The sequence below is a fragment of the Anopheles nili genome, chromosome 2, assembly GCF_943737925.1.
Source record: "Anopheles nili chromosome 2, idAnoNiliSN_F5_01, whole genome shotgun sequence".
NCBI lineage: Eukaryota > Metazoa > Arthropoda > Insecta > Diptera > Culicidae > Anopheles > Anopheles nili.
In genome coordinates this window covers 68,607,324-68,635,051 of record NC_071291.1, presented here as the reverse complement: position 1 = coordinate 68,635,051, position 27,728 = coordinate 68,607,324, and the positions used below count along the sequence as shown (strand labels likewise).

At 46.4% G+C, this 27,728-nt stretch overlaps 1 protein-coding gene across 1 annotated transcript in view; it reads left to right on the top strand.

Annotated features, from left to right (window-relative positions):
- Positions 1-2,294: 2,294 nt before the first annotated feature.
- LOC128720383 (patronin) overlaps positions 2,295-27,728 on the top strand; it is a 45,625-nt gene continuing 20,191 nt past the window's right edge. The window contains exons 1-7 of the mRNA XM_053814052.1: positions 2,295-2,363; positions 22,563-22,874; positions 22,956-23,044; positions 24,549-24,693; positions 24,783-24,932; positions 25,397-25,497; positions 25,572-25,678. Coding sequence (XP_053670027.1) covers positions 2,295-2,363; positions 22,563-22,874; positions 22,956-23,044; positions 24,549-24,693; positions 24,783-24,932; positions 25,397-25,497; positions 25,572-25,678 — 973 coding nt within the window. The remainder of the gene's footprint in view (positions 2,364-22,562; positions 22,875-22,955; positions 23,045-24,548; positions 24,694-24,782; positions 24,933-25,396; positions 25,498-25,571; positions 25,679-27,728) is intronic.

Sequence of the window (27,728 nt, the reverse complement as noted above, 5' to 3'; positions counted from 1 at the left end):
TCTCTTATAAAAATCATCAAACAACAACACCACAACGTGTGCTGGGCAACAAATAGCTTACTTTAGATCTATAAGCAAAGAATAACATTTAGCTTACAGACGTAAAAAGCCAAAGCAACTTATTTTATATCACTCTCAGTGTCATAACCACTGTATACGAATATTTGGTAATATTCAAATACGCAGTCAAGCTCTTTTTTCTGTTGCAGCATGCAGAAGAATGCATCGTGCAAATATGTCCCTGCTTCTTGTAGTTTTGTTTAAAAACCGAGGGTGCAGCTGGTCATATTCGGATGCAAACAAATCAATCCATATTTAGCCTTTAATTTTAGATATTTTTTGAACCGCAGTTGAAAAAGTTTTAAATGTTTAATATCCATAACTGATGCAAAGCCTATGAGTGTCAAAGGCGTAAATCTATTGTCAAAGGTCCTCGAACAACAGTCAAACAGTGAAAATGTGGACTGTTATACGACCAAGCAAATGTCAGCAATCGTCGAAGGGTGGGATTCGCTTTCGTGTGACATGGGCGAAGAAGAAGAAACAAAAATGTCTAAAATTTTGAACAGGGAGGACGTGCTTGTAGACACCGTGAAAAGTGCGTGCTAGGAAACTAAAACACAAACACGCCCTGAACTGCGGATCTGTCTCGGACTAGAGTACGTTAAGCTGTGTGTTTCGGAGAAGAATATTCCGGAAACAATCCCATTCTCCCGTTCGTAGAGTTTGCCTTTCGTCTTGCTGGTTGGATTTCGACTCCAACCGGGAGGATTGTTCGCGTGTGTGTTGTGTGAAGTGTGATTGTGCGTTACTTTGATTGTTTAACAACTCGTACCCGCTACGTTGCGAGTTTTCCAAGATTGTTCCAGCAACGTGATGATGAATGGTCCATCATCTTTGCCGTTGTTCGTCGTCATCGCTTTTTCCACTTTGGTCGATTGTCAAAAGTGAGGAAAAGAAAAAAGAAAGCTAGTACGAAGAAGAGCAAAGGGCGGTGGACGGGGCAGGAAGCAAAAGCTGCGGATGAGCGAGTGTGATGAGAGAAGTATGGTCACGGTTTGTTTTGCTGGTCCGGAGTGAATTGTGCGCGTGAGTGAGTGAGAAAGAGAGCGAGAATAGCAGCAGGAAGAAACGCGAGCTCTTGTCGCTTCGCAAAGGTGCGAAAGAAAGAGAAAGAGCTTGCGGTGAGGAAGAAGTGAATCGTGAAGCGCTGTAGTGAGCAAGCTAGTCGTGAGCTGTGCGACGGTTTTCTGCTGAGAGTGAGAAGGTGAAAATATTTGGCATCTGCTTGTGTGTGCGCTCGCTCGCATAGTGCGTTTATGGTTGGTTGCGGTCACGATTTTGTCGAAATTTTCGAGCTGCATTCCTTCAGGCCGAACGTCTCCGTCCTTCCAGCTCGCGAAATCACGCACAATCGCGATCCCAGCGACGTGCGTTCTTGTCCGTAAGAGTGAGACACAATGGTGAGTCGTGAGTCTTGTAGAGTATGAGAAGAATAATGCTGTGAGGTCGGCTAGAAACTGAGTGAGCAGCAAGAAGTCGAAAAAGAAGCAAGTTCGTCTAGTGTCCGCTCGCGTGTGTATGTGCATTGTGTGCCCGTGTGAAGCTATGTGCGTGTGACCGTATGTGTGTGTGCTCTTGCGTGTTTCAACGACATCCGAGCGCGAGAAGAAAATAGCAAAAAAAAAACAACAAGCGGAAAGAAATGATGTCAAAACCCGGAGCCCAACCGTGAGGCTCGCTGGAAAAGGCTGCTTTTCCACCCATCAGGAAGTGAACCGAAGGCAATTCAGGAAGCGAACGGTTCAGGTGGTCGTGAATTCGGGATCAGTTGTGCCAGCTGCGAAAATTCCACACCCCGGGCACAGGAGGAGGATTACTCATCTCGCGTGAATCGAATCGGTTTGCGTAGAGGCGTGTTTGGCGTTGGTTGCGCGATTTCGTCATCGTGTGGTTTCGATTTGTGTTGCGAGGTTGCTGACACCACGCCTCACCTTACCAATCCGCCTGCGTGCGCCCGTGAAGTGCGTGCTTTACATCGCAATCGCATCGAATTTTACCGTGGACCGAGTGGTGTTCGTCGTATGCCACCTGTGTTCTTAAACTGCGACCCTTGAGTAGTCCCTTGTGGCCCTAGCCAACCCCAAACGAGCCCTGGCGAGGCAGCGCTTTGGTGATGCAGTTTCCGTCTTCTGCACCGAACCAGTGAATAAGCTTGTATCGTGCACGGAGGCAGAAAAGTGTGCAGGGAGAGTGCATCAACGGCGAACAGTGCAGGTGTGAGAGCCAGCAAGATGGAGAACCAACAGCATCAATCATCAACACGGTCAGCCTACGACATGGAGACCCAGGAATCCAGATTTGTAAGTAAAAACACTCTCAAGGGTGACGACGTGTCAAATAAAGGACATTCAGACAAGGCCACGGTCACGGAATGTGCGAAATAATCGAAAAGAACGCCTCCTGCGTTGCATTGTCAGATGACGTCTCCAGGTGATTTAGCTACGAATGCGTTCCACTTGTCAGTTAGCCATCGCTATGGGAAGCAGCTCTTGGAGGCGAGTTTGCGCAACAGTTTGGGGCGAAATGTGGAGCATCACAATGCTGGGTCTAATGCTTGGTTCGTGATGTGCGTTTCTGTGTGTGCGCGGGCGCGTACGTTGTTACGCTTTTTTTTCTTTTAGCTGATGGCGCTCCGAGATGTGAATTCGCCAACGATTGATTGTTCTTGGGTGCGAAAAACCAGATCAACCGATGATTGCAATGTATCGGTTTTATAGAGTGCGAATTTTTCATGGAAAATTCTGATGTTACTTCCTACTCCTAGCTCTGGCGTCATTTCCGCCACAGATGAACTCGCCAAAAAGTCAAGGCGCTGTCGGAACCACACAAAGGGCAGCTGTGGATGTGTGAATTAGAGAACACTTTTCGCCCTCTAATATACACTGACCATTAGCATAACAAACAGACGTTACAGGGTTTGGTATAAAACATTCACCTACGGTTAACCCCGTGTTCTTCCGGGTGGAGTTGGTCGTGAATAATTGAGCTAATTATTCTAAATCATGGAAGCACACGCATGCAAGGCACCTTTCAAACAAATTCACTTTTATTTTTCTGTTAGTGTCATCTTTATTTTTCGTTTCAATTTCGCCATGAGTTTGATGACTCATTATGCGAAATTCCTACGCCCGGTGCAGCTTGAAATAAAAAGGGCTTTCCTTATCTGAGGAGCTGCAATTTACTGAAAATGCAAGGCTCCCTGTTCGGTGAGTGAAACATATGTCCGAAAGCGAAATAATCTTATCATATGTTGCAAAATTAAGCCAAACATAAATGACAATACACTGATAAGACCCGTACGTGATATCTTCACTCGGGGTTGTTATCATTCTTGCTCGCTTTATCACCTCGGGATGGGAAGTACCCGTTTCCAACTTGCCTCGCAGGGTCGTTTGTTGAGCGATCTGTCAAACTTCGCATCGAGAAAACTGACATACTGTTTTTGTTGTTGTTCGTTGACATCTCTCGTATCAGCTGCCTTCTTTTGTGCCTAGCGTTGAGTCTACCAAGCGTCGAGAGCCACGATATAAATCGATATATCTTTCTGCATCAAGTGTGCCGTGAAATGTTTTTTCCCCGGCGAGCATTACCTTGCGTTGTGAAGGTATTTTTGTTTCGTGCCGATGAAGTAACCGATATCGCAAACTATCAAACCGATGCAATAAAAAACGCGATGAAGAAATGCTTATCAAATTTCACGATCAAACCATACGCTCGTTCTCGCATACCTCGAAAAATGTATTGTACATTTGGTTTACGTTTCGTAGATACGCGCGCCTTCGAGGTATTCGAACAGGGCGTAGTTTGTTTACAGAGTTTATACGCCGCAGGTTTCGCTTTTTTTTTGTTCGCGACATTACTGCTGGTTTGATGTGTGCCCGTAGAGTCTCCATAGGGAGACTTGTTTAGTACAAATATCTTGAGCAAACACCGGCTAATATGGGCAATCCTATTTTTTATTGGTTTTCCTGCCTTTCAGTGAAAAGTCGATAGCGTTTTAAATGGTTTAAAATGGGTTACAATGGGTTTCGAGCGTGCGTGCAGAATAACTTTGAAATTAGCTACGAAGAATATCACCCCCGGCATAAATCAAATCGTTGATGAGAAACATTTGCAACAGCTGGATGGGTAGGAAAATTGAATGGGCAAAAAGAAGCAGAAATCTGCTTTTCGCCGACCATCGACGGAACCACTTTCCCTCTCGAAAAAGTTTCCTTTTCACGCGTGTGCTGTTGTCACCTTTCGCTTGGCCTTTCGCCGATTTCCATTGACAGATTATGTATGTATTTTCTTTTCCACCCGGTCCTCCCCTCGCCGTTTCATCTCGCCGGCACCATGGGAACTTGCTTTAGCTCATCAACCTACCGGCCTCCTTCAGAGTGCCGTCTACAAATCAACGATTCAGCTGTTCCGCGTGACACATCTCGCTCGCGTATGAATTCCAGTTGAGTAAGACGGTTGGGGTGTGTTCGCATACACTGACGAAGGTGTTGTGGACTTTTTTCATGCTAGGAGGGTGTTTGGCTTATCATCCACCCAACCCCTAGCTCGTGCCGAGCACCGGTGTTTGCAGTTTTCAATCTTTTCCACCTCAAGCTCGCAGTTTGCAACCAGTTTTAATGACTACCGGCGAGGGTTAGCAGCCCGCGTGTGGGCTTTCGTGTGCACTTTCACGTTTCCGGCACACGGGGAGGGCTGTGTATGCAATTTTCAGCTCGCTGGGTTGGGCTACTCCGAGCAGCGGCCAAGCAGCACCACTGTCGAATTGTTGATTTATGCGAATTGCTGCCCACCGATCGCGTCCCATTTGTGCACGTGTGGTCGATTTAGGGAGGCGGAGGAGAGTTTGGTATCGAAAACGATTAGCAAAGAAGCGAAGGAAGAAATCAAGGGGGACGCCTTTGAGGAACTGGACCATCCGGGGTGAAAGCGGGCGATCTCACGATGGTCGAGCCCTCGGTCGGCGAATTTTGCTCCCTCTCTTTTTACCCCCACACACACACAAATCAACGTAGCCGGCCATTCACACGGGAGGGGAGCCCACAACTAAATTAAATTAAGAGGCAGAATTTTAATTTATTGGCCATTGAAAAGAAACCGAATCGTGGGCACGCGGGGATGCCCAACTGGCAGGAAGCAAGGAAAAAGATCCGAAGCAAACGATGATGACGGCGATGATGAAGGGAAAATGCAACCGGCGAACGTCGTGGCACTTGTGGGAATGTGGCGAAGATTTTGAGCGTGCCGATTGGGCTCGGTCCGTTGGTCAGTTTGAAGGGAGATGAGAAGTTCCTGGGGAAAAGCTGGAGCCGTGTCGAGTCTCTGTGCCGTTTGTTTCGCTCTGGACGGTGGGTTTCTTATCGTTCGTTAACTCCGAATAACTAGAAGGGAGCTCGGGGAGTGAGGAAATGCCTTTACTTTTCGCAAAGTTCATTTTGAAACAGTTTTTAAGCTGACTGAAATGTAATCTGTACGCTAATGCTATTGATTGTTAATAAACTTTTTTATTTTGTATCCATTCACTGGAAAAGATCAACACGATCACAATTAAATGATATATTTATGTTGGATTTGTTTCCAATTTCAAAAATGTTAAGGACAAACCATTAAAACAACTTAAAACAATTATCATTTTTGTTCGTGTGTACAAAAACACAATTGTGCGTTCACTTCCTTCAAAATAGGCTGCGTAAAAGGCGTCAGATTGACCGGACTCCGGTAGTTCGATGGTTCCGCCACTCGAAAAGACACGGAACATGTGTTTGACGGCGCCACAGGAAACGAACGGTGGTTGTGAACGCCTCTAACATAGATGATCAGTCGAGCTTGCTTAATGCAATTCATTGCATCTCAACGGCGGCTCGCTTCGTGTGAAGCAGAAGCAGGAGGCTCTCTGATGGCGATCATTAAACACGTGATGTAGTTTCCAAAGAGGGGCACACAACGTCTTCGGTACTCTTACACGTGGCCGATTTTGAGCTCCAAAAATCCAACATCACCTGATCGAATGCTTTAGTGGGGGGAAATGTTTCACCCAATACCATACCGAGCTGCCTTTCATACTGAAGCATTCCTTGAAGTTCGCATATCATACCCTCGCATTATCACTTTCACACGGATATCAATGCAGAACGGGGGTAAATGCGGTCTCTTTGAGTTTATCATTCCACAAAATCGGCCCGACGCTAAGCACGGGGCGAAAATTCGGATCAAAACAAAGGGAAAGTGAACAGCGCTATCATTTTCCGCAATCGCCTCCGATCGCTGGCTCTGCCTCATTTTCTGCCGGTCGATCAAATCCGTAACCGAAAACCCCTTCTCGTACATGTTGTTGCTTCCCGCTTCCGATCGATTACGTGAGAGAGGCTTTGGTGTGCGGAGAAAAGCTTTGATTGTGTGTTATGCTCTCAAACCACCCCCGGGTGGTGTTATGCCAAAGCGAAAAGCACACCCCCATCAACGTATGCTGCGTGGCATTGTGTTGGAGACGAAGATCCGACACTCCATGGCTGATGAGGCTCCAGTAGACAGGCTTTTGTTTTTTGACACGCCATCCTCAGGGGGTCCTCCTGCACTACAGGTGAAACGCACTCACCAACAATGTCAGTGACCTTCAGCTGCACATTTGATCACCGTGTGAGTGTCGTTTCGAATTGAAACACCCTCTCTTTATGCTTCTCTTCCATCAGACTGAGCCTGAAAAATGATCTCACTATGGGGCACTATAAACCCTCGATAGTGAGAAGCAAGTGAGAAGTGAGACGTAAGTTCCAGCTCATCGCGTTTTGACGTTCACGCGTTTTATTGTTATATTATTTGCACCTTTTTTGTGTGGCTCGTTTCTGGGCTCCCGTGGAAAACGTTGCGTGTTTATGCATCCCTCGATGATCTCTGGAATTTGACCGAACCTGTTTTTCAACAGGTGCAAATGCAAATTTACCTGTTTGTGAGAGGTAGGTGTGATACGCTCAGTGTTGGAAACACGCACCGTTTGTTGGTGCAGGGTAGCGCATAACAGAGATATGTTTCGTGCATAGAGGGACAGTTTTATAAACTAAAAATAGCAGGTATATTTCCATGGCAAGTTTTACCTACATCTTTACAGCTTTCCGTCAGTACGATACGAGAAACAACGCGTTCGTATAAGTTTGCCGTTGGTTTCAAATGCATTCGTTCACCAGTACCCAGTGTTTTGAAGTGTAAATCGCATAATTATCACATTTACGCACATTAGATCTAATCGATCGTTTGCTGAACCGTATGAATATCTATTACCGACTCCTTTACGCGATTGATACCTTGGTTAACTGTGACGAACGAGGTCACGAGGCACTAGGTTTACTCGTTTATATATTTTTTTGCATACACCCAGGAAGAGAGGGCTTTTGATTTATCACCACCCACCGATCTACCGAAATGAAGAACAGCAGTAGCCGCGGCAAAAACTACCGTTGCTGCCAAAGAGGCCATCACCACATGCGAAACGCCCGTTTGACTCGACTTGACCTCGATCGTTTTGCGCCGGCGATCATCGACATGCCGCTCACGTTTAGTGGGTTAGAGGATTTCACGAAAAAGCAAGCAAAAAGCCAGCCACAACATTGCAAAAATAAATAAGACAAGTGCGTGGCACACCCCCGCGAACATGGCGATGGGTTGAGGCGTGTCCTAGAGGCGCGAGGCGGAGCTGAAACGAAACGAAATTTAAATGTGTTACTTTACGCCCACCGCGATGTCTAGAAAGTGCATCCCGTATCGGGTGGTGGTGAATCCGAGCCACCAAACATTGAAATGAAATAAAACAAAACCGCTCGATTGAATGGGGAGCAAAAATGGATGAAAAAAAGCTCCCCCAAAAAAGGAGCGTGAATCAAGTGAGAAGGCTTCTCTCTAATGGACCGGGGGATCAAACCGGCCTCTCCCTTCCTTGCCGGGGCGGAAAGAAGCATCGGAGGTACAAAAAAATGAAATCCATTTTCGGAGCACGTTTCTATTTCCGTTCCGTGAAACACCGCCACGGTGAAAGGTGCAACAGCAGCTCCTTCGCATCGAACATCGGCGGAAGGAGGCGGTCCTGAGTTAGTGCGGAAAGGGGGATGGTCCGCACCGACAGGGTGGAAGCAAGGGGCGCATGATGTCACTTCGATATCGTCTCTCTCTCTCGCCACACAACGACACTCGGTGGGCATTGATTTTTGCTGCACGAGAGGCAGCCATCATTAATTCGCAGAGAGACGTCGCTTGCGTCACACTAAATTTAGCCGACCGTGCAAGAAGCTGTAGTTGTCGGGTTTGTCCTTTTTAATTTCGTTTCGTGTGTTTTATTCCTCCTATTGACACTCTGGGACGCCGCTGGCGCCTCCGAGGAATGCTGGAGCTGCTCTAATGCACGGGATTTAAATTTAACCCTAGACTGGTTAAAGGTTTATTTCATGCGCTTGCTCACCATGTCGTATAAATAATCGCGCTCCAAAATACCGATCCGGTGATATCACCGGAAAATTGTCAGACTTATCTGTTCCGATCGGACTCCTGCTCTGCTGCAGTCTCGCGAGAGAAAACGCACAGAATCGAGTGATCAGTGAAACGAACCAGATTGTACGTTTTCAACCCACAGAGTATTAAAGCACCCCCGAGATCGATGTTCCGAGACGGGATGGGCGCTGTTAAAGTAGGTGTTAATGGAAATCGGTTCAAAGATCGTTTGAAATGCCGCCACTGGATGTGGCGCAGGCATATGTCTCTAGCAGTCGCATGCCGGCAATATTTAGGGAATGGATGTTTATCCGATGTTTTTATTAATTTTAAACAGAGCCCGAACTCAGCTGCAATCTCTACAATGTCGGAAGTGCTGGAAAATTCACGGGTTTTGCGTAGAAATTGTGACCGAAGAAGTATGATACCTTTTCCCGCTGGTTTGTTCCAATCAACGTCTTCCGTGTTCGGTTTGTCGGTATCGATTTAACAGAGTACCCGAACAAATACAGATTCCTTGTATGGTTAGCATATAACCTCTGTATCTGTAATGAAAATATCACGCTCAAACCCCAGTCTATGCCCGTATGGAAAGTGATTTATATGTTTAATGTGTTTTGTTCTTTAAAGATTTAATTCTTACAAGCAACTTTGTGCTTAAAATTTTGGTAATTTTTGTTATTTTCTGTGACGAAGGGTTTTCTTTTCAACGTTCATTTCATTTGTGCGATCGAGCGCTGCTTCTCCCTCTTCTCGGCAATAAACGGATGCGGTGACGGTAGAAAATAAGGGCGTATCAGCATAATCACCCCATAGCATGCAACTGCAGAAGGCAAACCGCCCCGAATGAGACCGATGGTAAAAAGAGATACGATGTGCCGGCAAATCTTCATCAGTCTGCTTATCCGCGTACCGTTAGTGTTGGTAATAGTTCTAGTTTTTCATGCGCTGTTCATCAGGAATTAATATCAGTCTAACGCTCGCAACACACCTGTGAAGGTTACATGTAAGCCACCGCGTTCTCGTGCGTATAGTTTGATTTAGTACCGTCTCGTTCGTGCTACACACGAGAAGTCATTTTGTTTTAATACACACACAATGACTGTCCACAAAGCTAGGCGCCTCTTAGGGCATGCTTGAGTTGCTTCGCCAAACACACATTCGGCCAGTCATGGTTTAGATGGACTCTTATATAATTAATATAATGAATCATGTTGCGTCAAGGTGTTTGTTTTGTTTCGTTTTGTCTCGCTAGCTCTCGTAGGAGGCATTTTGCTAAAAAGGTTTATTATCGTTCTAATTTGTCTGATTGGGTGTGATTAGTTTTAAGGTGGAAAATATTTTTTGACGTGGGTTTACGCGAGAGTTAACCATCGATCAAGCGGTCTTAGCACTTTCAAATCAATCAAATTTTATATGCTTCCTGTTGTACAGATATTCATCGAAAAGTATTATCTCCGAGGTCATCAACTTTCCTTCTAAAACTACCCCTTTTATCGTCGTCATCTTGAAACGTCAAAATGGCGTCATATTTGCGTGCATTGTCCTTTATCTGGCTTGGAACTTGTTTTTTTTTCTTCCAATCTCACCGCCAACCAGAAATGACTTCATTCATTGATAAATATTTAACACCACTACCCCGTCTCGTTCGGAAAGGCAATGCAGCGGTGCAAGGACAGGACAGGAGGCCCCAATTTGCCCGTAAACCCCCAGTTTCTCGCTACTCCACCCACCCCACTACTGCACGGATTGCGTTGCTTGCGAGCTTTGACATTCTTGGAGCTTGGAGTTGCCGTATGTCATCTGTCATCGGCCGTGGTTACGCATGTGTGTGGCTATGAAATCGAGGGCTAGGTCACACCAGGGAGAGTGGTGGAGGGTCTCTGTTCGCGTCACCCACGCACTTTGATGTCATGGCGTTTGCGCTGTTGGGGTGTAATGGGATTTTGGGTTATTTACCTGGCTGGGAGGAACAACACTACCGTCGGGGCTACTACAATCATGGCCTCCACCACCTACAGCAACCGTGTGTGTGTGTGTGTGTGTGTGTGTGTGATGATAGAGGGTTTCAACAAGAAAAAAGCCACCCCAAAGGCGCCTTTTGCGTGGTATTCCGATGGCGATCGTTCGTGGGAGTTCGATCGAGGTTGCTCTTGGCTGGCTGGTGGAATGGCTGCTGTCTGAAGCGGTTGCTAGAAGAGGCGGGATTGGAGAGTGAAACAACACAAATCGGCCATTAAAAATCCCCAGCAAACCTGCGGCACGAAACCGGCAAGTGTAGGCCGGAAAGTTTTGGAGCGTACCTCCCAAACCTGTCGATACAAAACGCAACTCAACGTTGGTTTTGAAAGCCGCTCAACCGCGGCAAGCATCTGTTTCAATTTTAGGTGTAACTTCCATTATTTTTCAAGTGAAATATTGTTGGAAGCTTGCTGCAAGCACACGACCATCGTCAATGGCTATATTTGTGCAGCGTGCTGCGAATTGCTCGTCCTCGTTCGCAGAAATAACTTGCAAATGATGTAAACTGTTATCAAATTACGACGCACCATTAGAGCCTGGCTTCCAAGCGATCCGCAAGTGCATGTGCTCTTTATGATAGTACGTGCCTCACGTCGGATTAACATTTGTAAATGCTAGTTGCCGGCGATATGTTCTCCTGCGAATTTTATACCCTCTGGATCCTCTGCACCCCCAGGCTTCCATGCTTGCCCTCTGCTCAGGCATGTTGTAATTTATCTTGCGCCTTCTTGTGCTTCTTAGACATTCGCGTGCTTAATTACCTGATTGGCTGCTGCTCAGCCACGACGCTCAGCTCAGAACGCCGCTGCGGACAAATTCCAACCCCGCACACACAAGTCATTAGCTATGTGGAAGCGGAAAGAAAACACACAACACCGCCTCTGGCCACACCATAACTGTAACATATTCGTCTCCCTCGAGGTCCGAATTGTGAGGGGGAGGGGGACCTCCTTTTTGGGAAGGGGTGGGGATGATGAGGGTGCAGGGAAAAGCCGCCTGTGGGAGGGAGGTGGGTTTTGAGTCGGCAAGATCCGGTTGCCGCGACTGAGCTGCATTTCCTAGCATAAACAAAACGAAGCAAGCTGGCTGGAACCGCTGAATTGTGCTTGCGTCTGTGTGTTTGTGTGAGAAAGGGGGTGAAAAATAGACACATCAATGCACTGATGAATGGTGGAAACCGCCGATCTCCTCGCTACGGGTTCTCTCTTTCTTTCGTCCCCGTTGATTATGCTGGTGTAGGCAATTATTTTCCACTGCACTGGCATGAGTAGGGCCTCGTGGCAAACTCCAAAGATTGTTCGTCATCTTTTTCACCCTTTCGATCGCCGTTGGAATGCGTTCAAAGTCGGCCAAGAAGAAGAGATGAGACGATCACACGGACTATGCTACCAGTGTGCGCCTCGTCAGCACAATCCACAGCAATTCGATCGGATCCAATGGTGTATGTGTGTGTGCGTCTTCAGCTGGGTGGGGTGTGGGGGCGAACATGAGCCCCATCCCTTATGCCACGCGAGCTTCAACTGCACCAGATATTGGCCTATTATGTAGAACAAAAATAATAATCTGCTATAAAACAATCGGATCCGTCTGCCAAAGCACCCCCGGCCCTGTTTTTTCCTCGATAAAGCCCATCCGCGGTCTGGCCGAATGATCGCACTGCGTGGAAACAGTAGTGAATGCATTTTCCATGAAATTAACCTCCCGGTTCGGTGCGACCGTTGCCACCATATCACGTTAGGGGTTAGTTTTTCTTCCCGTTTAATCGCACCCTCCAGCAAATCCGCCTCTAGAGCCTTTGCTCTTTGTCATGCTGCATTCGATTGAGTAATAACGATCGGCTTTGGCCCTTTCGATAGCGCTGCGGGAAAGAAATCTGTCACCCAAGACATTCTGTCTGCTCCGTTCGGTTCCGTAACCGTGACGGGTTGAACCGACTTGGAGGGAGCTGAACCGAAGAGGAAATAACGCTCTCCTAACATCATCCACCGCGACGGGAAAACGCAACGGTTACGGTTGATCTTGTTTCAAACGATCGCGCGCGGTACCGTTTCGGTCGTTTTCCTTCCACCGCGTGTCAATCAGCGGGTCGCGATCGGAAGACCGCGGTAAAATACCATAATTATTGTATATCAATGTTTGTGTTTTTCCCTCTTCTCTCTTTTTTTTCTATCTTCGCATTTTCCACCGCCGGACCTGGGGTCCAATCTGGGGCTAACGGAATGCGTATTTTTAATTCCATACCGGGCGGCTTTTATTTCGCTGCGACGTGGAGAAATATCGCCCAGATCGATCTGGAATTTGAATCATTTTGATGAGCGTGATGATGCAATCTCCTGCCAATGGGTGTCGTTTTTTTTTGTCAAATGCCGCCGCTTTGGTCAGTTTGATCGGGAAGCGAACACAAATAAAACATCGTAGTATATCGCTAATTTATTTGTTTAGCTACATTTGGACTGGGTTGGAGCCAAAAGGCGTCTTTGGATCGTTGTCGTTACGTTGAATGTGTCCTCCTATTTTGTTGAAAACTTAAGACTTACGTCACTTTTATCGAGAGAGGCATCTTTGTCACCCAATAAGAGACTTATTTGCTTCATTCGATCTTATCGTTTTATTATTTGTCTGCAATAAAAAAGCTGTAGAATAAAATATCGCGCTTTCTAGGAAACGGGACCGATAAATATTTATACAACCACACACTAATCTATTCCCTGATGGGTTGCTCGTTTGTTTTATCTTTGCTTTCGTTTCGCGCGTTTGAGTTCTTTCTAGGGTGAAATTTGAATTTTTAATCTCCCGGAAGCTTCTCCCAGCAAAACACGCTCGATTGCGGTCCGTTTGCTTGAACCGCTTTGCTCGATTAGCTAACATCGTTCATTTTTCGTCAGATGCCGTCACGTTGTGCAGAAAATGCATAACGAATGCAGGCAAGAAAGTACGTAACCATTCTTCGTATGCAATTATGCTAGAAAGAGAGAGAGAGAGAGAGAGAGAGAGAGAGAGAGAGGGAGAAAGAAAAAAACAGAACAGTGAACAAACGAGAGCAAAACGTTTGCCCAATACCTTCCACAACAGCGAACCACAGGGTGCCGGTTAAAATCGACGTATGTATGGCACAATGTGATAATGAGCTCAGAAATGATGACCGAAATCCATACGCCTTGCCGACATGTTCATCGAGAAGCCGATAAACGAGAGCAGATGATGTGTGTAAGCAGAGGAAAACAGAAAAGTGTCTGCTTTCTAGTGATTTCTTGAGTGTTTCGTTATCTGTTGAAACAAAGTTTCCCAGCTCACCAGCTGGCCATAATTAAAAAGTGTCATTTCAAAGCATTAACGGTTGGCTCACTGGTACTTAAAAACTAAAATTTTCCACGTCTTTCAACCCAATGTGGTCCAGCAAAGGGTTGCCTGTTTCATGCTTTATTTTCTGCTAGCATTCTTCCGTCTAGCCACAGCAGAATAGGGCGCATTACAGAAGCGTGTGGTTTATGTTTGCGGTTCAGAAGACCACGACGGCTGACACATGGCCCTTTAGTTGTGGAAACTCCGCTCCTTTGCACGGCTTCTCCACCGGCTAGAAGAAGATGTTGCCAAAGCGTGCAAAGTTCGAGCTGGAAGTCGTAACGACGGGCATAAAAATGGCGATACGCATAGCCTGTAGACAAACCGCATTACAGCGCATCATTGCGGTGACCCATGGGCTGATCTTTGATCTGGGGACGGAATGAAACTGTTGCTCTTTTTTCAACCACCAGCTGAACAAAGCCGGACAAGCTGTAGCACGTGCTAAAGCACACTAATTTACTTGTTGATTGTACTCCTAAATGGGATTTCTGGGATGTTTAAGACCTCTGTTTCTGAAGAAGCGACACTTCTAGCCCTGAATATGAACTGTCAACTCGTGTTTGTTGTGACATTCAACCCATTTGCGTGTTGACGCTTGTTTATGCTAAACGTTGCGCGTCGAATTATTTAACCGAACGCACACTGCCCAAAGAGTGCATTACATTTTCCTTTTAACGTCACGTACCGCGCGTTCGGTTGATTGCTGGACGTTTCGTTAAAAAGTTAACCATCTGCACGTTCCTGGGCTCCTCCGAGGCTGTGTTTATTTTTCCCGTCTAGCCTCCTGTGGTGCGAGACAGCGTGCTACAACTCCTCTAAAGAGCTCCACCGGGAAGAAGTTATAAAACTCCTAAACTCCTCCTCTCGTCGATCGACAACACGGCTGTAAGAAAGTCGTTTGTTTGCACACGCTCGCACACACACTGGGTTTGTTGGCTCGTCTCTGACGTTCAGATTGCGCAGAGTTACGCGCTTGCCTTCACTTTCTCCGGTGCGCGATTTTCCCTGCTCCGGGGATCCGCAGCTGATTTGCCTATCTACCACTGTCACCTTGATCGGTGATCGGTGGGGTGAAGGAAAATAAACCTCCGGAGCTCGATCGCAGCTCCAACCACTGCACGACAGTGTGAGAAAGTAGCCACCAAGAATGCAGCTTCGTTGGGACTTTCTCTTTGGATCTTGGACCACGCCATCGAGAGGTTACGTCGGGGTGGTGTAAAAGGGCGACCCAATAAGCGATGCTCTGCGTGCGCACGAGTTGGCCACGGTTGAGCAGACGTCAGGTGTCGTAACGGTGTGTCAGTCCACGCTCGTCACGACTCTATTAACCCTGGAGAGGGCGCTATGAACGTGCAGGACCGATTGACTGCAGGAAGAACTCGCGTTCGATTACAACCGTGTCTGTAACTTCCCGCGGATACTTGAGGAATTTCTTTGGGGACTTTGTGCGCTCGTATCGTGCAAGAAACCTTTGCCCAACGTGTGCCATATCCCAGCGAGGCCTGCGTGATCACTAATTGTGGTTGCCTACTCGTGAGTCACGGCTGAGCACGGTAGTTTGCACCTTCCCGGGCACCTGTGAATTATCTCCGGAGTCCGTCGTTGGAGGTCCTCTGGTGTTGCCGATGCAATTCCATGCGACTGCCATCAAACCCCCCGTGATAAAGCCTAACAGGTTTAGAGGGTGCGGAATATACAGAGTGGTTCGTAATCGGTATAGGCTCGATCGTGATCAAACCTACGCACTTGTGGCTTGCAGGCTAGGGTCTTAAATAAGCGATATGGACGTTTTAAAACCCTGCCGTGCAGCTGCTGATTGAGATATGGTCGGAACTATGATTGTGGGCTTTCTTGGCTTGTAGCTTTCCTGTGGTTGGGAGAATCGAAGTTGGTTGGGAAAGAAATCGCTCGATGTTTTGCTCAAAAGTACTGATGCTTGTTGGGCAACCATTCGATGGGATTAAATATTTATGTCCGTACACTCCGTGGCCGTTTGAATTGAATTGCCCGGCTGAGAGATTGCACCGCACGGAATTTAATTCACAATTTGAGCGCCGCACCGAGCAATGTGAAGCAATGCTGGGAAGGAGGAAAGTTCAAGCACTACCCTCGAGACCATTGCGTCATGTTTTGTCGCATTTGTCGTGGTTTATATGTGAATAAATTACGAATGGTAGTTCCCCCAGCGGGATTGTGACTGTGTGTGGACAATATGCAGCTTCCCAGTCCCAAGGTGTATGTGAAACTTACCAACATTAGGCGGGGTGAGCAAGGCAAAAAGGTGTCACATTTCTTGTAGGTGGAAACTGCTGGATATAGAATCACCGCTCTGACGGTGTAGGAGTTGCTACAACATTTTCGAACATCAGACGACTGCGGCCCGTCGTTTTGGGTCTGTGTTTTTTGTTTCATCTTTTATATTTACCCACGTTTTGGAAGAGCGAGTTTGCTTGAAATATGCTAAGACCCATCGTTATATAACGGCTGTCCACGTGCTTTAGAGCATTGCGAATAGCCTCTCGCCCATTTATGACTGCACTTCGAATCATGAAAGTTATGTCGACTTTGTCGTCAGGATGAAAGCTGGCGTTTATTGGCAATGAACACAATAAATACTTTTCAGACCAGACGGATGCCGCGTAAGGCAGTAAACGTGCGGTCGGAAATAGCCTTTGAAATCGATCCACCATCGTCTGGCTGTGAGAGCGCCCTCCGAAGGGATCGGCGGGTGTGGCCAAAGCGTCATTTATGCAACCACGCAAGAATGAAGTAGTTGCGCGTTTCGTGCATGCAAAATGGCACGGCGCGCTCCGGAACCGACCGGAAGCGGGGTGAAACATGGATCGATCGACTCGTGGAGGGCGTTGGTATCCACCAACACCGGAACTCACGATCGACGTCCGGTGGAGCGCGAGAATTCCTTTTGCTCGTGCGCCTACGAGTGTGCTGCAACATTCGTCGGGGTGTAAGGGTTGAACGATTGGCCGGTTTGTGTGAGGGAGCAAGAGAAAGCGGTTGGGTGGGTGGATTGCAAAAATGCAACGGAATGGAAATTATCATACCAGACACGGCACGATGGGGCTGTTGTTTCTTTTTTTTTGCATTTTATGTAGAAGCGATGGCGGGCCGAAATGGAAGAGCTTGACGTAGCGGAGTACCGTCTTGAACTTGGAGTCGTTATCCGGTCCACGAAGGCAGGAAGGTTGAGCGCGTTTTAATGCCTCCTCCAGTCTCCTTTTCCTTGCAATTGATCGATCGCGAGTCCCGGCTTGATCGAACAAATACGTGTAGGATTTCTTTGATGAGGTGTGTTGAAATGGCGCCCCATTAAATGCGAGCGAAATGGATTTTGCACGACCGCGAGACGAGGAGGGTAATAAAAGTGCAATTTTGCTATTAATTAATATCGACAAATCGACCCATTAAGGTACGATTCCGTTTGTCGGTGCGTCTGCGCGCAGACACGAAGGTCTCAAGTTTTCTGCGCCGAAGAAGAGACTCGCCTTGACAGCTGTCAATTTGCGTGGCAAATGATATTATAGCGCTCAGCCTGCTGCGAAGGCTGCCACTTGCCTTAGGAATTGTTTGCGTTGGTTGGAGAGAATTGTAAAAAAAGCAGTCGAACGTTTAAGTCTGTCATAGTTTTGTTTATTTTCCAACAAGACTACGGTAGGCGTACCGTTGAAAGAGGCCTCCTCAGATTTAACGATTTGAGAGTGTCTGGTTAAGGAGAATCAGTAGGTGGGTCGTGAAAAGTTGAGATATCAGAATGACGTCGTTTAGCAAGAATTAGTACTGTAAACTTCTGTTTGTTGCTTGGGTTTTGTTCTACCGTATATTCGTAGAAAAGAAAAGTTGCTTTGTTTAAAGAAGTTGCTGGCTCGTTTGTAAGTTGTTAGCAACCTGTCAAAGTGTCACATTTCGCGCTAATGTGCTGGTTCTCCATTTATACCTCAAAAGCCCGAATAGACTTAGTAAGCATGTCCAAAACTCACGCTCACCTCTTTTTTGTTGATGTGCGGTTTTCCGTGCATGCCAAGGTTCGATGCCAACGGAAAAAAATGAAAATGGAACCCAGTTAGAAGCTAATATGCTTTTCACAAAAGAGAAGGGTAACCTGAGCGGACGTGCGTCGGTGCTCTTGGCATTGTCTCACTGCTCGTGACTGCTATTGACACCTGATGCGATGGAGGTTAAGGTTTTTGCAGTTTACAGTAGACCGTCAACTCTCGGAAGGTGGTACGCCATCATGCGAGCAAACTCGCCGGGTGTTATTGCTAAATGGTATATGGCTGCAAGTTGTCGGAAGTTTCATGCTTTACGTTCTAAACTGATCACCGGTTGTAAACGGAAAAGGTGTCGTTTTATGTGACGCATTTCATGAACGTGCCAAATTACGAAGTTGAAGGAAATTCTATTTAGCTCAGCATACTACCGGAATGTTATCGAATATTTATTCCTAATCCGTGCAGAAGTCTTACGTTAGAAACATTTTGAAACAGCTGATTTGTTGGTGGGATCATTGGAAAGCTGGTTTCTTGTTTGTTTATTTTTCACCTCATATCCCCAGTGCCGTGATTCATGTCGAATTGGGAACAAAATGTAGATAACCTAATCCAACCGGTGGATAGATTTTAACGCCCTTTCCTGACTCACGCGGCGACTGAGATATGATTGTCAGCGGAAATTTAGTCTCATCCAACGGAATCACCCCTAATCCATTCGAAAAACAACCCCAAGCGGAAGTCTTTTCCCTTCTTTTCGACAACGAACACCACAAATAGAGCAACAGCAGCAACGGATCGGTTTCGTTGGCAGTTTTCCGGTTCTGCTTTCCAAACAAGAAAGTCCCGAAAAAAGACCATTCCCATATACGAACCGGCATAACCGTCGTGAATATAAATGATGATGCCGTGCTGGTTGTATGCTGCTCTCTGTAATGCGTTGTAGCGACGATGAAAAGTGATGGACGATTGCGATGAAACGCATAAATACTTTCCCGTGTCGTCGTCCTCATGTCTCGGGAGATTTGAGGCTCTATAACGATCTTATTGTTGGCAGGATGGGATTTAGATATCGTGTGCCAGTATTCCACGCACAGAGTGATGCACAAACAATGGAACAGAAGACGTTACAACCCCTGCTAGTGGGGGAGTAATTAGCGTGTACGTTTCACGTTACATCCACGCGAATCTTTTCGGATGCCGTTGATCAACTTGAGCGCAATCTCGATCACCTTACGTAGCAAGAGATCAGAAGGTAGATGGGCACTTATGCTGCACTTGTATTGCACGTTGCTTGTCTGCCGCATCTGGTGCCGCTTTGGGGTATTTTTCGGAACACCCTGAGCTGCTGATGCAAGGGCACCTGAAATCCCGTCCCAGATGACGTTGCCCTTTCGGGCTCGCTCACGGTGCCGATGATAATATTAATCAGAAAGCAGACTCGCTCGTGTACGTGCGTTTGCCCCATGGCCCGTTAATGAGCTGTGGATCGGTTTCGTTCCAAACATAAACTATGCTCCCTACATTCCCCCCCCTCAGGTACACCCCACGGCGGGACCTTTTGCCTCCACCGAGTACAGTTATTCCCGGGTGCATGATGCTGGCTTTCACTGTTCCTTCTGCGTGGAGCGCTTCTCTTCGAGCAGCTATCGCTGCCGGGATTCGGGAGGGCAGGGTTTATTTTTAAAACCGTTCCAACCCTCAACCTACCTCCTGTTCCCGGTTCCAGCTACGAGAAGAAGGCCGTCTGGGTGTTGGTTAGTCATGGCAACCTCAAGATTGACATCTCGCACGCTGCAAAGTCATAGATGCATCGAACTCGTCGGCTCGGGATGCACAATTTATGCGTGTGGACGAACGCATTAGATGCCTTTTTTATTTTTATTTTCGCACCCCATGAGCTGTGCTATTCTGAGGCAGTCCCGCCGTCGACGGTCGTTGCGTGGTGCCGTTGGGAGGATTTTAGTGGAGGGTTTTACACTGCATAAAATTCGGTTTAAAATGCAATTAGAGTCGCTCAGTGGCAAGGTTCCATCGATTACATCACTGCATTAAGCGGACTGAGGCTTTAGTAATTAGCTCGAACTTTAGTTTGGTTATGCTATTAGACAGTTAATTGCGAGAATTGAATTCAAATAAACAATTTAGCTATTGTTTTAGTTCCTGTAAAAGTAGCTGTTAAAGAAATGTTTGATCATATGCAATTTTCATTTGCCACGCTCATATATAAATCAGCTATGGAGAAATATCACTATTTCCGTAGTTATAATATATTTTCTATGAAACTATGAAAGATGATGTACTCAGAATTTTGTGAACATGAAATATTCCGAAAAGGAGATGAGCACATCCTCAACTGTGAAGAATACACGATATGGAGCAGCAACATGCCTCGCTAACATATGTATACACATTGAGTGTTAACGTTTGTTTTGGTTTTGTAGCTGTCCACAGAAACTGAAACATAATGATGTAGACAAAAATTGAAAACTTGATGTTGCTTTTCCCGTAAACCAACCTAAGAGCTTTATTGAAGAACTCCGCATAAAATGAATCTTCATGCTTTACTGATGGGAATTTGATCTGCGAACCGTTACGTATATTTGGCTCGTTTTCGGTGCCAAGAGACATTTAATTTTGCTGCAGTTTGCTTTCGGTGGCGAGCATCGTGGAATATATTTTCCCAGACATATGGAGCTGGTTGGTGGTGGCGAGAAGATTCGGGGTTTAAAATCGTTTCTCTGACACCCGTTTATGCTTCTTTAATGATCTCACACATGTTTCGGCTTTACGCCTTCCGAAAATGCATGTGTGTGAGTTATATTGTCCGCGGAATGCACCACGGATGGTGGAAAAATGGAGCTATCGCTGCATCGAGATATCGATTTATTTCGACCGACTAAACGACCTCAAAAATTGTTCAACGAGGCCTTGCTGCAAGGCACTCGCTGTTTGGTGTCCGGTGGTGGCGAAATGGCATCAGCTGGTTGGCAAAATTGGGTAGAAACTTTTACAAATGAGCGGCACTACTGGGCACTAGGCTGGGAAAGGATGGTGGGCAACGTTCTTCAGCTCTGCGTGGTAGTCCAACGTCCGCTGCGGATTAAATCCCATTTAATCTCACGCCTATCTGCGTCTGCGAGAGAGTAAGATATGCGGATTGCAGCGAGTATAAATTGGAAAACTTTTCTCTCACCAAGAAGATTTCTTATGGCAGAGCTGAGGCTCTATTTCGGGGAGACGGATGTGTACTATCAACTCATTTCCGCAGGGATTTCGCGAGTTTAACTAAATGAGCCACGACGGAAAGCATTGCGGCGGAAATAGCCGACGTGCTCATTAACTCTGATTTTTGCTAATAGACATTGATAACATTTCAATTTGCGATTGCAAAGCTGATTTGATTGGGTTTATTTCTTCTACTGAAGTAGAACATATCACCGCGTAAATTCCTCTCTTCTTTAGTCGTAAAGCTGTAGTATGCGATGGTGTTATATTTTAGGACCGTGCTATGATTAATGTTACATATTCATGCGGCCCTAACGAGCACACGATCTTACACGAAAGGTAAACAAACTCTTTCATTCACGTCGCGCGCGAAACGAACAAATCCGGTCCCTGACGGGAGCTTTTTATTCGGTCAGATCGGTGTAGGCGTCAGCCCTTTGGAAACGGGGAAACGTTCACCTTTAACCCGGCCACACTTGACTTTGGCATGGGAAAGGTGTGAGTCATTCGAGGTCGATGCTATTTAGTACGATTTAATGCCGTTTCCTTAGCCGAAGCGTGCCGCGTAATTATGCCAATGAAGAGGGCAACACGACGTCACGCACGCGAATTTGTTTTTAGGTTTCCTCGCTTATCTTGACACAGAGCCGTGGAAACTGACGCCATCCACAAGCGAACCGGGATATGATAAGTGTTCGGTACCAAGTGAAATGATAATCATATCCATCATGCGTGTTCCGGTGGTGTTCTTCAAGGACTCTTGACTCCACAGATGTCGTACCTATAACGCACGAGTTGGCATTTAAATCTGTCCGCCCATCGTACGTTGAAGGAAAACAATAAAATTAAGCGCTTTATGACCTTGCGTTCGCGAGTTGACACACATAAAAGAGTTGATGGGCGTCGTCTTGGGGTGCCTTGCGAAGGGATCTCAGCACCGCGATTCGGGCAAGGGCTCACTCAACCATGGTTAGGCTCCCACCGTCTAGCCTTGTCACACTTTTTCCTACGGTTCCGCGATTTCGTTCCGCGGTCCGTCGCCCATGCTCGTTGACAGATGTTGACAATATTGTCTTGAAAACGTTGCAATTGTTGCAGCATTATTTCGCCGTGCTTTCGGCGAGGGAGAGCTGCACGCTAGCCTCGGCAAATCCGTGCACAACAATGGAGAGCTTAATTCGAGTTTTAGCATAAGGTGCCACCGCGGTTTGGTCTCAGTTGCGATACGCAATGAAGTAACATCGCCAATTTGGTTATGTCACCGTGAGAAATGATTCATCATTACACGCCACGCGGCGTTAAGCGTTTTTTAGCCAGCCACTGGCCACCGGTGGGGTGGGAAAATTAGCAACACCGTTTTGTTGGAGCTTGATTAAGTCTTTCACTAATGCGTTTTTCGCGTTTCCATGTTCGCTTTCCTTACAGGCCAAACAGAGAGCATCGGTCAGGTGGCTGCTCTCGAAAGCGTACAACAATCGTGTGCCAGAGATTCTGAAGGATCCGTTCTACCGCGACCACGAAGGCCAGGATCATCTGAAGCCGCAGATCGTGGTCGGGCTGGGCAACGCGTCGATCTACTGTCAGGTGCTGAGCAACATCTACTCGGACCCAAACTATCAGAGCCTGAATCACTGGTCGATCCTGCAGACGCTGTCCCGCAAGGGCGTCCCACTGAACGAGTCGCCCGATCAACCGCTCACCGAGACGGTTCTCATACAGACGAATCCTCTTAGAATTGTGAGTATCCTGAGCATCCTGAGCATCCTGAGTATTGAGAGCATTCCATCTATAACGAGGCTTTTATTTCTTGCCCCACAGAATGCACATATGACTGTGATAGAAGCGCTAATGGTGTTATACGCTAAAGAAGTGGCTTCCAGTGGACGAATTTCCAGTGCTTTAGAAAGGTAAGTAACGAATGGAGACCATCTTTCACGTCACTACGGAGTGTGCCTTGTAGAGGCCGCCTGTGTGGGAATTTCGAACATTCTTCCTAGAACGGAAACGATGATGCAACGGTGCAGCAACGAAACCCCCTTGAACCAATGGGCTTTCCTCGCTCAACTTACCTGTAATGCAATACCAACCGCCACACGCTTTTCCTCGCCACTTGTTGATCCTCAAGGAACGAATCCTCAAGGATAGCTGCCCTGTCTCGTCAACATGTTGCGGTGAGCGACCCGGTCACTGCTGATGTATGCCGAAAGCTCGGATTATCGATTCCACAGTAGCCCGGGGTGGTTTTTCGCTGTCCATAGTTACGGGAACGAATCATGTCAAGCCCATCCAGGGCTACCTCGCGTATGCTTGGCTTTTTTCTTGGGGAAGAAAAACCGACTGTGGTATTAGTGGCCCCGTTAAGGAATTCGCTAATGTGTTGCCGCATGCTACCGGAGCCGTCCGGTGGTAGTGCCAGCGTAGTAGGAAAGATTTGGTTGACTGAGAAGGTCACCTTTGTGCGCCTTCGAATTCCGCCGTAAATCTGCTGTGGCCGCTCGCCCGCGCGATGGATTTGCAAAGGTTGTGTGTTCGTTTGCTTTTCGGCCTGGGAAATGGTTTGTGGCCTTACGAGAAAATATGGGTCGTGAAATTGGAGCAATTTCTACTTGCGTTTGACGGTGGGACGAGGTTCGGTCTCGATTAAACAGCACCACCTGCGGAAATGAGCCGAACTGTATGTAAATTAGTTTCCACGCATACAATTTGTTGCTAGCCCAAGAGTGTCGCCAAAGTCCGCTGGAATCCGAACGCCTCGGCAAAACAGTCACAACCGGATTGATAGCGTTCCAGGGAGGGTTAAGTGGTCCAAATTGATGCTGAATGAGAATACACATTTTTTTATTCGCCGACGCGCACAGGTGTTGTTCGAGTAGCGCCGCCATCTTAACGCGGTTGTTGAAGATCTTCTCGTGGAGACATTTACGATCTCTTTGTGGTCACCATATTCTCGAAAAGACGAGAAACGGCATGCCCACTTGTGTCCAAGGCGTAGGCATTATTTTATTTATCACTATCCTCTCATGGAACCAGAAGTTGACAGACGAGCGATGTGTTGGGGGAGAATTCCTCCGCTTTTCCTTCGAATTCAGGGTGAACTTGAAAATTGAACAAAGCAGAAAAGAGTCCTGATGAAAGAAACGTCTGGCCTTGCGGGCTCGCGACCTGACAGCCCACAGCTCATGGGCGATCAATAAATATTGCAACTAAGTTTCCGCCTGTCGTAAGGGAGAAGAAGGACTTTGCTTTCGTTAGTTGGAAAGCTAGTTCACAGGTTTTTGCTGCCTTCAAGATTGAGCAATTTTCTGGCCCCCATGACGTACAACTGTGCCGGAAATGCTATACCCAATAAGGAGGAATTTACAACATATGCTAACTTATTTTTTTATTTTTTTGTCTTATGTCCCAACGTAGAATATCCGGCCGTAGTGTAGCGCCGACGGTTCAGCATCATGAAGCTGCCTTACTGAACTGGATTTCGCATGTTTTCGGTGCTCTGAAGAAGCGCATCGACTACGAAATGACAGCCAACGGTGGCAGTGGAGCCGTCGACGAATACGTAAGTATTTCTTCCCAACCTGCAGAGTAGAATGGAAAGTAATTTATGCTCTTTAACTCTGATTTTCCGGATTTTTTTAAACGACTTAGGGTCAACGGCACCAAAGCCCGGACGTTCCACCGGTGCGAGACTTTCGAGAACTGTGCGACGGTGTTTGCTTGGCTTATCTAATCTCGTACTACTGTCCCAAACTAGTTCCTTGGCATAGCGTTAAATTCAACCACGTACCGACCATTGAGGTAAGTGTAAATCCCTCTGACCGTCCACTGACTGCAGCACCGGTAACGGGGGATAGTTGCGTAGTGTTTATGTTCTACTTTTTGGAAGACAAGCGATCGTAAAAATGTCGGAAAGAATGCACGTGCAGTGAGCTTTTTCCGAAGGGTGAACGGGATTTAGATAGCAGTCTGGAAGAAGGAAAAAAATTTAAATTAAACACGCGTGTAGGCGATAGGTGTCGTAATACTTCTACCGCAGGTGTAACAAATAGTTGAGAGGCGCAGAAAAACATCGAAAACAATGTGAACATTATGCTCTTAATCAAAGGCATTTCATGCAGACAAAGTCAAATGATTCATGTTCTCTTTTTGGTTGGGCTTATAGTTTGAGCCCATATTTGCTACACAATGTGCCATTAGTTGTAGGAAGTTGTTCGTTCCTTGAAATCTCTCAACATACCTCACCTCACCGTATTCTTCCACAGGATTCAATTCACAATATTCTGATAGTTAGTAACTTTTCCGAGCGAAGTTTGCCATACACCGTGTTTCACATGTCACCGGAGGACATCACGTACATGCGAGGGTAAGCGGAACATCGGCATGGGCCTAGACGTGGGTGGGTCACACGTCTCACACTGTATCCCTTCCTACTTGCAGCTCAATGAAGCAGAATTTAGTCGTGCTGTTGGCAGACCTGTTCAATCTCTTCGAAATCCACCCGGCGAAATGCGTTTGCTATCCGGGCATGGAACAGCAGTCCCCAGGTAAGTTTGTCGGGCATGTCCCGATTTGGTGGTGTGTCATAAATTTATCTACATTTTCCCCCGTGTATAAAGCCAATTTTCCAAATCTTTCGCGTATCTGCCACTGCGGTGTGGCGGCTCTTGATTCTTGTTTCGTTCGTCATTCAAATCCATCATCGATTTGGCGCCTGGAGGTGTTTCTGGAGTGCATACTTTTAACGTACCCACTGGAGAAATTCTTATTCGGGCGTCAAATCAATCAGCCATCGTTTTGTCATGACATTATCGAATCACCGTCATAAACCACACGATCTAAATTGCTTCACAATTTCATTGCGCTATCGGGCTTTGTGGTATCTGCGAACTGCGTAATAAAACAATGAATCGCTTTTGTCATGGCGATATCACTTAATTGTAAAAAAAAAATAAAACTCTCCATCAGAGACCTAGAAATCACGGATTGGGTTTTATGGTTTTTTACGTGTGCTTCGGTTTCGGGCGTGTTCCGTTAATCAAAACCCCTATCAATTTGTATTATTTCCCTACGCGTTATGTTTATCGTGAATGAAAAAAAAATCCACGAGCTTTTATTCACAAATCCCGCCGCAGGAGCTTCTTAGTCTTCTCATCAGTTATACAGCTATGATGGAGCGAAAGCGTTGTTTTCCTTTCACATTTTAGTTTTTTGGCTTATCCCACCACCCACTAGCCTTTCGGTTCATTGTCGCATCTTGATAAAATTCCTTATACTTTGTTGCTTCCTCCGTTCGTTCATATGGCTGTTTTCGGGTCCCGTATATTTCTGGAATGCCTAGCAAATCCTTTTTTTCTTTCTCTCTTCTCTCTCCTCTGTTACCATCTCAGAAATGTGCCGTTTTTCTTTATGATTGTTGCGGGGCTTTCAAGTAGAGCGTATCTGATAGAATTTGGCAAATACACCGCAAAAAAACCTTGCACTACTTTTAGACAGCGCGCTTTCGAGAATGCTGCATCGCACGCAAAATTGACGAAGTAAAATTTTACCGTCTTATTTCACTACTTTGAAGCCCCGCTTTGTAAGACTTAGCGAGCTTTTCCTCGCTCTTTTATTCTCGTTCTCTGCAGACGTTCATTTCTGTATTTACGATCAATATTATCGTTGTATAACATGCTATCGTGCTGTAGATTCGATTTAGTACAACTGTAACTTTTATTTATTTAAAAAAAAGCTGCTACGAATATTCATTACTCTTTGATGTTACTATAAGTAGTACACCAGAGTAATGCAGTAGTATTCAAATTGACATTTATTCCTTAATGCAAACATGATGTGCATTCCAAATTTAGGGAGCATATGGATATGAAAATTGCATCTGTATTTCAAGCACAATGTACTTTCATGTCTTACTTTTACTTAAAAATTTCATCTTAGCTTTTTATATACTTTTTATTTTATATTTTATATGCCTTATTAATATGCAATATTAGAGGTATAATTATATTAGGGTAATGGTCTTTCAATCGTTTTGTAAAATATTCGTGGATAATATCGTTTATTATTCTCTAACCCGCTCTTCCTTCAAAATTACACACGCCGTCTATGAAACACTCGATCAAGAAATCTCCAACACAGTTCGTGCCACCGTGCCTCAAAATCTCACCATCACATTTTTTTTATCGAAAGCTGCCCATACCCATTCGAGTTGGCCCATCGCCCAGCAAAAAATCCGGCCTCCTTTTTCATCCGCATCGCATTTATTTGCCTTCATTTATAACCTTCGTCATCTATGCGCTCGCCCACCACCCACCCAACGTTTTCTTTCAACGTTCGCGCCCTCGCCGACGGAACGGGGCTAGCTTGGCCCCTTTCTAATGCGAAAATGGTGCTATTTCCCATGTTTTCAATCGGTTTGTCGCACGTGTTACAAATCGCCCGCCCGAAACACTGCAGGGGGTCCGATTGGCAAGCCACCAAATCCGCGCTCGCTTTCACAGATGGATCCCAAAATTTCCCAAGCGGGACTGCTTGCCTTTTTCGTTTTTCTCTGCAACCTCCGCCCAACGCGAATGTCCAAGATGATTGCGCCCTTCT